This window comes from Trachinotus anak, unplaced genomic scaffold, assembly GCF_046630095.1.
Source record: "Trachinotus anak isolate AG129_WGS33_773 ecotype Australia unplaced genomic scaffold, CSIRO_AGI_Tana_v1 ptg000013l, whole genome shotgun sequence".
NCBI lineage: Eukaryota > Metazoa > Chordata > Actinopteri > Carangiformes > Carangidae > Trachinotus > Trachinotus anak.
In genome coordinates this window covers 29,871,378-29,885,870 of record NW_027273864.1, presented here as the reverse complement: position 1 = coordinate 29,885,870, position 14,493 = coordinate 29,871,378, and the positions used below count along the sequence as shown (strand labels likewise).

Below are 14,493 nucleotides of genomic sequence, written 5' to 3'. Positions count from 1 at the left end.
ATATGCTGAGAGAGCACGGTGGGTGCAGATCCAGCCTGGATTCTACATCAAGATGGAGGAGAGGTTGATTATCGCGGTGGGAAAATCACCCTGTTCTCACACAAACTGGAGAAGTAAAGCCTACAGGAAATTAAGCTGGTGAATCTGGTATGTGTTTGTCTGGTTGTAGAGTTATTTTGCATGTATTTGCCTTTAGGGCTGCACACACAGCCAGCACGGCACCAAATCAGCATCCATGACAGACAATGCTCTCGCAGCTTTCTCAGAAGCCGGCTACGTTCACACCAGCACGGAGCACCAGGCACGCCCACTGTCGCATTTGTTTACAGTTTGATGTTAGTGTTGGAGAAGTGGAAGATGTGGGAGCTACAAGAGTTTAAGCATAAAAATCTTAGAGAAGCAGAACAGCTGGAGTTTTGAGTTGGTGACGTCACACCTTGAGTTCTGGGATGAAACCAAACCTGGCTGTTTGTCTCTGCTGTACCTGTGCAGTTGGGGCCGTAGTAGCCAGTGATACACAGCTCACAGGCAATTCCTCTGAAGCCCGTTTGACAATTACATCTTCCTGAACCTCGCAGACCATCATCACACTTTCCGTTGTTGTTACAAGGAGCCTCCACGCCACCTGGACAAACTGAAACACACAGCGAAGGAGCGGAGTCAGAAACACAGTCTGGACGAGGGCTCATCACGAAGACTGATAACAAATTACAGCTCATCTGAAATCACATTTAGTCATCCTTTGATAATAAAATATAATGTCAATGTGTGTTTTTGAAATGATTTAAATACATAACAGTTTTGTATTATTAAAGGAAGTAAAAAGGTTTCCGGGGAACATCAGAAAGTCTGCAGGTCTGTGTCGAGCTTTGATTGACAACAGCTGGAAAGTCAGAGTTGCATTGTGGGGAATGACAAAGTAAACAAACTTGCTCTGCACCCACAAATCATGGACAGAGAACATGTTCTTAGTGATAGTGAAAAGAAAGGACCACACCAACATCTAACTAGACTAAGGAGCCTTAGTGCACATGATGACATTGCTCTTTGCAAACTGGTAAAACGGATCTGTCACATCTCATCCCCGGTCAAGGCTCCTGTAAAAGTGTCTGGGCCTCCGTGTCAGATGCTTCGATTGCTGAAGCTCATTCTTTCGTCCCTATGTGCAGAGTAGCCTCGGCGTTTCTGGTTTGACAGCACCAGAGACAGGTCTGTCTACAGCGACTGTTCTCTGAAAGACCTTACAACAGCAAAGGGATGAAAATTAGCGAAGAAATGTCCTGAGCCTGGTCCTGCAGAGGACAATCTTTACCCTTTTAGCTCCACAAATGCTAAGGCTCCAAGAATGAATACTGTAATCTCTAAGGGACAGTCTGACAACAGTACCATCCCTGTGTACTCCCTTCTCTCCTTGCTTCCTTACCTTGACAGTCTCGGCCATAGTGGTTTTTGCAGCACTTTTGGACCCAGGAAGGAAACTGACAAACTCTCTTACAGCCTGTTCGGCTGAAATGATCGTCCAGGTCAGGGTACCAGCGTCGGTAGCCAATTGATGAATACCTGCTACGGAAGTTCAAACAACTCTCCTTCTTTCCCTGGAAGAAGGCAGGCATGACATTTACCCACACATGGTTTATGTGTTGTACAAGCTGCTAATGTTCAAATTTGTTGGCAGACAGGCAGATCTTACTGTGTCTTGGTGTCTGAAGGGACAGGATGGAGTATAGAGGCAGCTCCCACAGCGGCCCTGAGACATTTCAAGAGAGAAAGCTTCAGTCCAGCTCACACACACGTGGAAGGGATATTTACAAAGTGGAGTAATAAACACTGACGTAGTAACAACAGCAGCTCAGGTCGTAGCTACATTAAAGCCCGTTCACACCAGAAAGTTGCAGAGTGAAATTCATGCAGTCATCTTAATGAAGTATTTTGGGTCTGATGTTGTTCTATGAGCTTGGTGACGTAGGGACCACTCGCAGGGTTAGTTGGTGAACTACTGTAGTTGCTGAGCTAATGGCTAACATGCTAGCACCAGTCACAACAGCTCTCCAAGCTTATATTTTTTCTGAACTGGCCCATTTATTCCTCCTTTGCATTTGGTTCTCAGGACTGTTGGGAAGTTTGGGATCACACAGAAAATTTTGTAATTTGCAAAAGTTTGCAATGTTCTGTGAAGGGAGAGGCACAGATCTTCTGTGTGTCAGTTTCATATATGAAATAGTTTTGATTTCTTCAAACAACAACACTGTGATTAGTTTCAGAAAAGAATGTTCTTTTTTTGCCATTTTAAGACTAAAATCAAACCAACAAAGGCTGATGCCCCAGAAACTGTTCAAAACAATGACTTCTTTAATCAGTACAACAGTTTGCAGCTGTGCTTATTGCTCAAGAGTTCTTCTAACGATCAATTAGCCTTTTAACATGATCATTAGCATTAGCTAACACAAAGTGCCACTGGAACACAGGAGGTGTTGTTGAAAATGGGGCCTCTGTTGATTCTGATGTTTTATGATTAATGATTCCATTAGTCATTAATTGTCATTTAACATTTCTGAGGACATTTGTAAGGGACCTCCAGCAGTGTGAGTGCACCATCGATTCCTGCGGTTCACTGAAACCCTTTCCTCTTCTGAGAAGAGGTTAAATAAAAGCAAACAAGCTCTGATAGCTTCCTCTATTTTTGACTCTCTGGCTCGTTGTTCCCTCAGAGGGCAACACGATCAAAATAGCTCGCTATTGGGAAAAGCTATAAATAGGCACGATGAAGTTCACCACAGGTAAACTCAATGGGAGACTGACATGGATTTACTTCACCTGTGAGCCACTGATTGTAGCGATTCCATTGAAATGAGTTTTAAATCCTGGTGTGAACGGGCCTTTGGAATTAATACTGTTGAGTATTACTTGTATTTTGGATAATCTATGAGTTGTTTTTGTGATTTGTAGTTTTTGTCAGCTCACATTATCATATTATATTTGACTGTGTCTTAAGACAAAACCATCCTGATCTCAACAGACTATTCTGGTAAAAGAAGTAAAAATACTGTAACAAGTACACATATTAATATTCAAGCAGTTGTAGTATTAAGAGAAGTAGCACAACTAACATAAGTAGTTCTGTTCTCGATGCTGTCACAGTGGGCTCCCAGGCCCGGTGGCTCCAGTAGCTGGTCGATGCCATAGGCCATGCCCTCTTTGAAGTTTAGGTAGCGCTCCACTACCCGGGCTGCGTTATCATTGATCAATACAGCCCCCTGGACACACACACACACACACACACACACACACACACACACACACACACACACACACACACACACACACACACACACACAAACAAACAAACAAAATCAACAATTGTTAGAAGAATGAGACGGAGACTATTCTGATGCAGCTGGTTTGTGATTTGAAAACACAGACCAACCACAGGATTGTGCGATAGTGGATCCACCATCTGATCATGTACAGCAGTTCACTGCCACTATCATGTCAAAAAAATTATTTCCTCATTTTTTATTATCAGAAACTCACGTTTTGACATTATTTCCATATTTCTCTTCACTACAGACTACACTTCTCTTTACCACATGATTCTGCTTTGACCAAAAAATCTTGACGATGACAACCTAATAACTTTATTTTATAACGCACCTCTAACACCATAACAGGCCTAACTAGCACTCACTATGCTCTTTTGGTGCACGTCTTTATTTGATCTCCTTGCACTTACACCAAAGTCTCCTACTGCACTGAGGCTTCGGTGATTTAGTGCTTTAGATAAAAGCATCGGCCAAATGTAAATGTCAATATCACAGAAAATATCTCTATCTTCTATCTAAACGTTTCTCGTTTCATTATGATAAGTTCGTAACAAGATTATTTTAGTTCATCACTAAAGAATAGAAACACAGGGTAATTTGGTATCTGATAATAACAAGAAAACATGTCATAATAACAATATCTTGTTTTAAAATGAGAAAAGTTTCATCTTAAAACAACAAACTGAGCATCATTTGGTGAACATGCTGCCATGGTGTGAGAATGTGTGTGTAAGGCAGGGAAATGTAGCAAACACAGTAATTATTCCCACATGATTTTACAGATCAAAATGTCTTGTTGTGTCTCTGTTTCTTCTTGTTTGTCACCGGGTCCAGTTTTAGCCTCAGTTAATTATGCTCATGATCAATTAATTTTTTGTGTGGCGATGGCCATGTTCTAGGTCATGTAGCTCTGATGAAGCAGCATCAGTCAGTCACTCAACAGAAGTTCAGTTTTCAGCTCGGATCAGAACTAAAAGACAACGATGGGTCATTTTCATGAAACAAACATCAGGGTTTGAATCCAGGATGATGTTGCTGTAAATATGAAACTGTGTACCCTCCAACATTACCATGGTAACATGAAACATCACCAGTTACTATAGCAACAGTCAGATGCCAGGTGCAGAAGAGACCATGGCTTCCTGATTGGTTGGTATCAGTGAGTACCGTCTTACCACCAGGGTCTTGTCACAGCTGTACTTGATGGTGGATCCATGCATGGTGCGGAACGACGAGAATTTACCCGGCTGACTGACACCCATCACCTATATCCACACACACACACACACACACACACACACACACACACACACACACACACACACACACACACACACACACACACACACACACACACACACACACACACACACAGAGGACATCGTGTTGATCAGACCTTCTACACCTTCAGTCTGGGAGTTAAATGATGCAGAGTGGCCCAGCACAGAGTCCAAACACACACACAAGCCTTTCATTTTTAAATTCTGTGTATGCATATTTCAACTACAGTTGTGTGCTGGGCAAATTACATTTTATATTTTCTGAATTAAAAAGAAGCAAATACAACTCTTTACTCTTTATAGGTCATGAACTTGTGCAGTAATTGTGGCAAATGCAAAAGCTTGGTCACCCGACTAACTCAGGCATTTTATAGACACAAGAATCGTGAATAAAAATGACAAATGTGTAATAAATAATGGAAATAATTATTAGTTGCTGCATTACACAAATGCTTTTATATATTTGAGTATCAAAGTCTCTCTCCTCCTCCTCCTACCCTCGAGCTGCGTATGATATGAGCCTTCACGATAGCAGCCAGTTGTTCTTGGTGGTCGGGGCTGGAGAGCCAGTGCTGTCGTTCGGCTGGCAGGGAGTTGAGGGCCTCGTCTGTGGGCCAGAATATGGTGAATGGCTGGTGGATGGACATCTGGAGCACAGGGAGTAACCCTGCATCCTGCACAAAATATCAACAGTATGGATCACTACAAATACTTTCACTACCAGAATAATCTGTAGTAACCAGCTCATTTACGGCCAAACTATCAGCAGCACTTTCCAGATCATTCATTCATCAGTCCACTGCTTTGGACCAGACTGAAATGTTTCAACAAATATTGGATGCACCACCATGAAATCTGTCATTTAACTTCACCTAAGGATGAATTTTAAATGTCTTTGGTGATTCTCTGACTTTTCATCTATTGTCATCTAGAGATCAAAATTTTAATCTGTCCAACACTTTTGTTTATGGCTAATACCTGCAAAACGAATGACATTCCCATCAGCCTCAACTATAGAGACGCCAATACAATGTTAACAATGTCATTTATTATCGTGCAACATGATGCACTCAACTTCATATTCTAATGTTTGTTTACATTCTTTATATTATTTATATTATTAGAAAAAAACCTGTATTGTGTATATTTTGATGTTGCTTGTCTGTCTTTTTTCTTATGCACCAATGAGGAGCAGCACTGCTACTTTAATCATATGCAGAATTTACAAAGACAATAAAGCTTTCTAATTCAAGAGATCGACAGAAAATTAATCTGCATTTTCATAATCAATTAATCATTTGAATAATTCTTCAAGTAAAACTGCCAAAAACAGCTAGTTCCATTTGCTGCTGATCCGTTTTCATATAATTGTGAATATTTTTGGACTATTAGTCTGACAAAACAAAACCACAAAACCACCTTGGGCTCTGGGAACCTTTTACTTTCTTTTGTTTACTTTATAGACCAAGAAAATATAAGACTAATCAAGAAAATAATCACCAGACCAATCAACAATCAAGATAATCATCAGTTGCAGCCCTAATTGACAGCTCACATTTCTGGTAAGAGACGCCTGTTTTTCAGGCTCTGTCTCACACCTGAAGAAAATGTAGCTGCAGTTTATATAACTAACAATATAAGTTTAAATATAACTTTATATAAGTCAGGTTATAGAACTCTAAGAGCAACTGGACCTGTGTGAGGTTCTCGAGGACATTTTACTGTCGTTGTACAGCTCTTAGATTTTTGTTTGAAAAAAATCTAGAGACAATGTGCTAAGTTTTCAACACTGCAGACACATTAAACACCCTGAAAAAGAACCTGTTTGCACCAGAAACTCTAACTCAGTGATGAGAGACTCAGCTGACCAAAGGTGGAAATATCATCACTCAGTCAGTCAGGGACACTTAAGGTTATAGGGCTGCCCCCACTGTAGCGGCCCAGGCAAAAAGAGGCGAACAGTGTAATAGAAGGAGGAGTTGGCATCAGGACAAAATACTAATGAGAGTGATAGGTGGAGTGATAGGAGGAGGTGAAGGAGGATGTGTGTTCATGTGGTGGAGAGGTAAATAAAGGAGGAGGAAGTGTGGCAGTAGAAGGAGAAGAGGTGGTGGAAGAAGCTGCAGGAGGAGAATAGTGATTTTTTTTTTTACCTCCACGAGTTTGTAGAAGCGACTGTAGCCATAAAACATAGCTGCTGAGGAGATGTTCATCTAAACAGAGAAAGAACGAGAGGTCACACCACCTGTTAAATCTGATCGATCGTCAATCATTTATCAATTTCAACGGAACTCGAAAAATGCACCATCTGGGTCTCAATGTGTTTTCTGCCCTGCAGGCTGTAGGGCGTCAGCATCGTGTCGATGTGGTGAATGACTCCATTGCTCGTGGTGTAATCACTCTTCACGATCCTCGATATGTTGTTGATCCAGACTGAGCCCTGCAGGGGGAGAGAGACAGAGCCCCCGCACTGTGAATCGTGTTCACTCAGGGGAAATACTGAGCTCAGAGATCTTTTTGTTGAATTTGTTGATCCTCGGGTCATTAACCACTTTTACTTGAGCTGTATATTTACTTTTGCTCCGTTGAGTTGATGCACAATTCATTCAGTCCGACACCTGTTTGTTCAGTTAATCTTTGAAAAGGCAACATCATGGCAAGTGTGTGTGTGTGTGTGTGTGTGTGTGTGTGTGTGTGTGTGTGTGTGCGCGCATAGGTGTGTGTCCGTGTGTTTACCTGCTTCAGGCTGAAGTGCAGCATGTGTCCTGACAATGACACAGCACGCTCGGTGGTTTTAAGGTCACTCAAGGTCAAAGTCTCGCAGGAAACGATGTGGTAGCGGACCAGGTCATTGAGACGACCGAGGTCCCTCCAATCCATGACCTACACACACACACACACACACACATACACACACACACACACACACCAGTCAACAATGTACATATAATACAGTGAATAATAAATATAATGTAGTGACTATATTCCAGACTTATATCTCACATACAAGATTGACTGTTATGGTTATTATTGTGATTGTGTTTGTAAATGGTTGTATAGTATTTCTAGGTAAAACACTGAATCTTAGACATAAACAAGACTCAGAATAAGACTTGTAATATTACTGTTGCATTAGATAATAAACAAAGAGCAGATCCTGTACTCACAGACGACTGGTTGTTAGTTTCCGAAACAGGGACAAAGACAGTGAAAGGTCCATCGCCATAAATATTACGAATTTCTGATCGCTGAGAAACAAAGAAAACAAAGTGAAATTAAGTGATGATGGATCAGGTGCATGTATCAAAAAACAAGCTCCAAAAAGTTTCAGGAACTAGAACAAGAGAAACTAAAGACAAAATCTAAACTTGGAATTTAAAGTCGCTTTTGCGCATTTTTTTATGTGTTTCCACTGCAACTGAGGAAGTGAGTGCAAATAACCACAAACATGGGAGTTATATTCCTCTTGTTTAGCCTAGCTCTATAACACTAGTAATGATTCCCGCTACTAGTTATTTTTTGTTCATGTCATTTTAACACCTAATGGCCTGGACACCCGAAAGTAGCACAGTTGGAATTAATCTGTTCGTCTTCAGGAAAAATGTTCTGATCTTCATCTTGGTGAAATAGTGACTACTTCCTGGGCTGGCTCGGGAACTATTATGGCTCAGAGACATATACTGATGTCTTAGAAAAAACATTTAATTTCAGCTGGACTTCAGTTTCTGTTTCATCATTGCTTAACTTTAATCACGTGTTTGTGTGTCACCTATAAATTCAATGACGTCCTACCCACAGAGCAGCAGGAGCTCAGACTGTCCAGCTGTTCTATCTCGCAGTCATGTGTGGGGTCACACTTCAATTTAAAAAAACATCTATATTTTTAATAAGAAGCATCAAGTTAAACTGGAGGTGAAGCCTCATTAACTGACAGTGACTCACTGCTAGTAGTCCGTGGAAGAAGGAGTTCTCTGACTGTCGGAACAGCTCCTGTAAGAGACAGACAACACAACTTCCTGTGTGGGAGGGAGGCCTGGCAGTGTGAGGTCAGAGGTAAGTGGGAGGTCAGAGGTCATGTGACTCACCAGGTTGGTGGATCCCCGACAATCAAAGCCATCGCCAATGTGGCCTCTGTTGCAGGAGCAGTTCCTCTGACCCTGACCCATATACTCACAGCGAGCATACTTACTGCAGCCGCCATTGTCCTGCACACACACAGACACAAAACAAAGCTTTAACCGCTGATAGAGGACGAGCATCAACAGCCCTGGGACAATTTTCAATTTTGATAAAATCAATGACAATGTTTGTGTCATCTTCAAAAAACAGTAAAAGGAGTAAGTTTTGAAAATCTTTAGTTTATAAAAAAAAAAAAAAAGTTCAGAACAGCAGAGGGAGTTGAAGTGAGCTTCAGGAATAGCCAATCACGTCAGCTCCTCACTAACCCTTTGAAACGCAGCAGAAGACAGAAGAGTGTCTCTGCAGAAAACGTCTCCAGTTATTTTAACACAAGCTTGTTATCACAGGCAGATGATGTTGAACTTTTATTTCAGGAGACGCTGAAACTTGTGTCTGTGTGTAAATTAGATGATAGACATTTATATCTGTGCAGTTTAGGAAACATCTTGTAGCAAGTTTCCACTGTTTTGTTCTCCAGACTAAACATAAACCTAAAAATTTAAATATAATTAAAAACTGGTGTAAAAGCACAAGTCTACTGAGAGGAACTGGTGCTGTTTTAAAGGCAGAGGGTGGTCACAGCAAAAATTGATTTGGTTTTTCTGTTTACCACACTTTGAATGAAGCTAAAACTATTCATTATTATTGCAGTATTTTAGTAGCAAGCCACCAGGGAGCCAACCCAAAATAATTATTACAATTTCAACCTGTAAAGGCAGTATTCTGGCGAATGGTGAAAAGAAAATTTTCAACGTTCATTAATTTGCTAGTTTTATATATAAAACAGTAAATCAAATATTCACTATGGTGGTACAATATCAACTAGATTTGATACAAGACATAAATGTTGAATTCCAGTTGCTCTGGTGTCAGTTTTTCTCAAAGTGCCATTGTCTTGTGACAGGACAGAATAAACAGATGACAGGGACATACTGTTCTGCAGGGGTTGACAGGGTAACAAAACCTCCCTGATCCTTGGAAGCCCAGCTTACACCTGCATGACGTCTGCAAACACAGCAAAGCAGAGAGAGAAAACAGTCAATCATGTCATCCATCGGCCCCCCCCTCCCCGTGTTCAGCCTGTCAACAAGTCAAATGATGATTTCCTCTTTTACTCCTGGTTTGCAGCAATGTGTTGGAGCTAAACGGTTGTTTCTGGGGGGAAAAGCATTTATTTTTGTCCCCCTTTTTTTACAACATGAGTCCTGTTTTCTGACCAACTTCCCTTCAGGAACCAAGCACCTGCAGCAGAGAGACAGGAGCGATGACAGGAGTTTTGCCCCGCTGGCAACAATTGTTGTCAAAGTCTATCACTGTCATTTTCAACTCACAATAAAAAATCTCAAAGGTACTAATGCAACTTTTTCCACTTATATGCTAGTAGACAACTTAGAAAAAGGTTTTGATTTCTAAAAAATGGTTTCCAAGTGCTTCCTATCGCATGACATCATCTGCTTCCTGCTCCTTCCGGCTGAAGAAATGGCGGATGCAAATCTTCCTGGAAAGAGGTCATTTTCATAAATTTCTTATGATTTTCCCCCCAAACATATTTATAATTATTTAATCATTCAAGTCTCTAGAGTAAAAAAATTGTACCTAGGATAAATATTTTTTTGTTCATGGGCTTATTTCTGTGAGTGGCAACAATTGTTGCCAGTCATAAAAATGCTATTTTTCATAAGTACAAAATGGAAAAAATAAATACATAACATGATTCAGAGGGACTCAACTGATAAAATGATATGCCTTACAACTCTGAAAAAAATCTGGGCACAAACGGGTTAACCCTCCATTCAGTGGAAACACACCTGTGCTGTGTTTTAATGCAGCCACATTAACAGTATAGTTCTTCTAATTTACATATTTTTCAGTTTCTGTGGAATGAGTGTGAAATAGTGATTTAATCATGGCTCATAAACACCACGTATTAACCAGCATCCAAGCTGCTGCACTGTGGTGATAAAAATCCTTTTTATAATTGTGACGTCATCTGACAAAATCATAAATCTAACTTACAGGTTAATGACAACAGCTGCGTCAGGCTACACAGACATTAAAATGAGCGATTACAGAGAAAAGTAGCTCTGAAAAGCTCTGTTTTCCCTGTCACACACTGAAACACCAAGCCAGCATTTTAAGATGTATGCACTCTGGAGGTCATCTCCGTTTCTACTGGAGTAAAATAACATACATTTTTCTGGACAGAACTAAAAGAAAAAGATTCAATCATATTAAATCAGCTTAGTTTCACTTGATAAAATAAGCTTCATTACTAACAGGAATAGTGGCCTGAGCTATAAAAATAATACAGAAGTTTACTTTACAGAAATCTCAGGATGTTCTGTGTCCAACATTATGCACCACCAGAAACCCAGTGTTATCTTACAATGTTGGGACCTGCTCTGATGCAGTCTGCTGACTTGTGGCAGCCTCCATTGTTGACCAAACAGCCGTCCATCTCTGTGAACACACAACAGGTCGGACATTCATTTCTAAGACGTACACCAGTTGTTGGACGCTGTATTTGTTTCTTTTGATAAAGCTACGCTAGCATTTTCCCCCTGCTTCCTGTCTTTGTGCTAAGCTAGGCTAAACACAACCTCGACCTATCTCTGTCCTGGACCCACAAATATGAAACTGATAAAAACTGATAACCATCTTTTCATGTGACTCTGAGGAAGAAAGGGAACAAGAGGATTTTCAAACATGTACAAGTTTTACTTTATTATTTATTAATATTTAGAAACATTTAAGGTCCTGAATTTACAAACTTTGACATATTTTAGTAAGATGTCAGGAGTTTCAGCTTAGGGGTGTGAGGACAGGGGTTAGGGGTCAGGGGTTAGGGGTCAGGGGTCAGGGCAACAAACCCAGGCAGACGACTCCGTCTCCAGTGTAGCCCTCTGTGCAGGTACAGGTCCTCACTCCTGCTGAGACTTTCGTACAGACAGCAAACTCTGAACATCCCCCGTTAGACCAGCTGCACAAATCCAGCTCTGACAGACAGAGAGAAAACAATCAGATTTTATATATGTGCAGGATGTGTGTGTGTGTGTGTGTGTGTGTGTGTGTGTGTGTGTGTGTACCTTTGCAGTGGGTACCGTTGCCTTCATATCCAGCCACACACACACAGGCAGCAGCTGCTCCGTTTGGCCCTGTTATGCAGCTACAGCAGAGAACAAACCGTCAATATTTATGTCTCACATTTTCTACTGAAGCTGCCACCAATGATTTCTGTGATTTAATATTTTATTTTCTACTATCTATTTTCACTTTATTTATTGTTTTTAAGAGCATAGAGCACAGAGGCTGAAAACTTCATCTTGTACAATGACAACAAAGATTGTATTTTTATTTTACAGAACAAGTCTGGCTCTTCTATAGTATAACTCTCCTTCATAGAGCTCCATTGAAACACTGGATTACATCGTACCTTTGTACAGTGAGTGTGTTTGGCAACACTGCACTCAGGTCATTCTTTTTGTTAAGAGTTTGTTTAAATTTTGTTCATAATGCACAATGCTTTTTTTTGATTGAATTGTTTTTGTGTGACAATACAAAGTTCCCTAATAAACGGTTTAACATTTCTCACTAGATATTGAGATTATTTACACAACAAACCAGGAACATGTTTTGGTGAATAGGAAACTTTTTCAGACAGCAGGTAGGTCTTTCATTCTAGGTAAATTCATAGCTCCTCAAAACTGATCGGTGATTGATCCAGATCCCACACAACTCATCTATAGGCACAACAACAACAACAACAACAACAACAACAACAACAACAACAACAACAGGAGGACTTACTTGGCGTTCTCATCACACACACCTCCACAGGCGTCATCCTTGATCTCTGAGATGCACATACACACAAAGATTTCAGATAATAGCAGGGTTTCAATTGTGTGTGTGTGTGTGTGTGTGTGTCTTACCTGCAGAACAGGACACTCCTTTCCAGCCTTTATAACACACACACCTGCCGCTTCCTGCCAGACCGTCCTCACACTTCCCGTGGTCACACACACACTCTGCAACACACATGCACACACAGAGAGAGAGCGAGAGAGAGAGAGAGGGAAAGAGAGAGAGAGAGAGAGCAAGAGAAAGAGAGGGAGAGAGAGAGGGTGGTTAAACAGTCGGTTAGCATCAGAGTTTTATTACCATTGATTTAACTGGTTTGTTGTGTTAAAGCTGTAGGTTTGTTAGCCTCAAAGGTTGTTAGCATTGAGGGTTTGTTAGCACTGTACCTTCATTCATATTTGTGTTAGCCTTGTGTTAGCATCACAGTTTTACTAGCATTGTCAGCGTCATAAGCTTTTCGGCCTCTTTAGTTTGTTAATCTTGCTTGTTTGTTAGCCTCGTCAGATTTTTATCCTCTAAATGGTATTAACAATGTGGGTTTGTGCTGTTTTTTGTTGCAGGTTCGTCAGCTTGTTAGTTAGTATCTTAGCTTTCTTAAACATTTGGATTTATTAGGTTTGTTGACATCATAGGTTTTTTTAAGTCTATGTCTGATGAGCTCAGTTTTCAATGAGATTTAAGGCAGAGAAGAGACATGTTACCTTGACTGGTATTTGCACATTTTCCTGTCAGGCAGCTGAGCTTTATTTGCTTCTCTATTCTCTATAGTTTTCCTTCTTTTAAAGTTTTGCTTAATTGAAAATGAAACCCTGACTCATTTCCTCTTCCTACAGTTTTTATGAGCTCATACAAGCAGCTTTTTATCCACTATCAGTTTTTCTGGGAAACAGAAACATGTTTCCAAGGTTTTCTGTCCATGTGACTTCTAGTGGACAGGACAGTACAATCTGAACAACTCCCTGTCTTCACCAAGATTAAAACAACACTTACTTTGTTAGCATTCAACAACTACAGCTTACATGAGGCTTAGATAACTCTTCAAGAAGCCTGCTCTTGTACTTTGTTCAGTCTAAGCAACAGAAATCTGAGGCTGCTTCTCTGTGTTTCTGTCAGGATGAGTGTTCTCACTGGAGGAGCAGTTGACACCGAATCGTCCCGGCTCACAGTCCTCACACGCAGTGCCATGGAAACCCTCGTAGCAACGGCACTCCCCGTTGCCCTGGTTACCGTCCTGACACTCCCCGTGATTGAAGCACCAGCTGCCGACGTCCCCGGGGCATTTGAAGCACTCGTGGCCGAAGTAACCAGGGCAACAGGAGTGATCCTGCAGGACAGACCATCAGTGTTATTAGTTTTATCATTATCTTTATTATTAACCCTTTTTAAACTTGTAATCTGTAACATGTCTGTTCAAAGTGATGGCTTTTTGTCATGGGAGTCTATTATGTAAATGTTTATTACGCCTTCTGAATATTCAGTTACCAGAGAGTCAACTCATGACAAAAAAAACAGGAAATCACCAGTGATTAATTCAGTAAATTCAAATTACAGACTGAAAATAACAATTCAAAGCCAGTTCTCAAAACCCAAACTGAACTACAGCCCTGAACAGGAGTGGTGGTCGTCATGAGCAGACCTTGGTCACCCGAAGACATTTGATGAGGCAGCCTTGCACCCACTTCCTCCGGGAGCCAACCCGCTTCCTGTATCTACAGTTGGACTTCATGTTGGATGGAAACTGTGGTCTGATCTGCAGTAGAACACATTTGAGACACAGTAGAAACCAAAACTGAGCACTACATCTACAGAGATGACAGAGAGACTGATGGCTGAAAAACTGCACAGAGATACAA

The 14,493-nt window shown here is 40.9% G+C and overlaps 1 protein-coding gene across 1 annotated transcript in view; it reads right to left on the bottom strand.

The window, feature by feature from the left end:
- stab1 (stabilin 1) overlaps positions 1 to 14,493 on the bottom strand; it is a 72,471-nt gene that overhangs the window by 21,852 nt on the left and 36,126 nt on the right. The window contains exons 37-56 of the mRNA XM_071493337.1: positions 14,277 to 14,390; positions 13,769 to 13,964; positions 12,712 to 12,807; positions 12,587 to 12,632; positions 11,866 to 11,945; positions 11,650 to 11,775; positions 11,166 to 11,239; positions 9,713 to 9,784; positions 8,686 to 8,805; positions 8,543 to 8,590; positions 7,768 to 7,848; positions 7,337 to 7,483; positions 6,906 to 7,040; positions 6,754 to 6,813; positions 5,098 to 5,274; positions 4,496 to 4,585; positions 3,108 to 3,254; positions 1,691 to 1,747; positions 1,424 to 1,595; positions 485 to 634 (exon numbers count right to left, since the gene is read on the bottom strand). Of these exons, the coding sequence (XP_071349438.1) occupies positions 485 to 634; positions 1,424 to 1,595; positions 1,691 to 1,747; positions 3,108 to 3,254; positions 4,496 to 4,585; positions 5,098 to 5,274; positions 6,754 to 6,813; positions 6,906 to 7,040; positions 7,337 to 7,483; positions 7,768 to 7,848; positions 8,543 to 8,590; positions 8,686 to 8,805; positions 9,713 to 9,784; positions 11,166 to 11,239; positions 11,650 to 11,775; positions 11,866 to 11,945; positions 12,587 to 12,632; positions 12,712 to 12,807; positions 13,769 to 13,964; positions 14,277 to 14,390 (2,188 nt within the window). The remainder of the gene's footprint in view (positions 1 to 484; positions 635 to 1,423; positions 1,596 to 1,690; positions 1,748 to 3,107; positions 3,255 to 4,495; positions 4,586 to 5,097; positions 5,275 to 6,753; positions 6,814 to 6,905; positions 7,041 to 7,336; positions 7,484 to 7,767; positions 7,849 to 8,542; positions 8,591 to 8,685; positions 8,806 to 9,712; positions 9,785 to 11,165; positions 11,240 to 11,649; positions 11,776 to 11,865; positions 11,946 to 12,586; positions 12,633 to 12,711; positions 12,808 to 13,768; positions 13,965 to 14,276; positions 14,391 to 14,493) is intronic.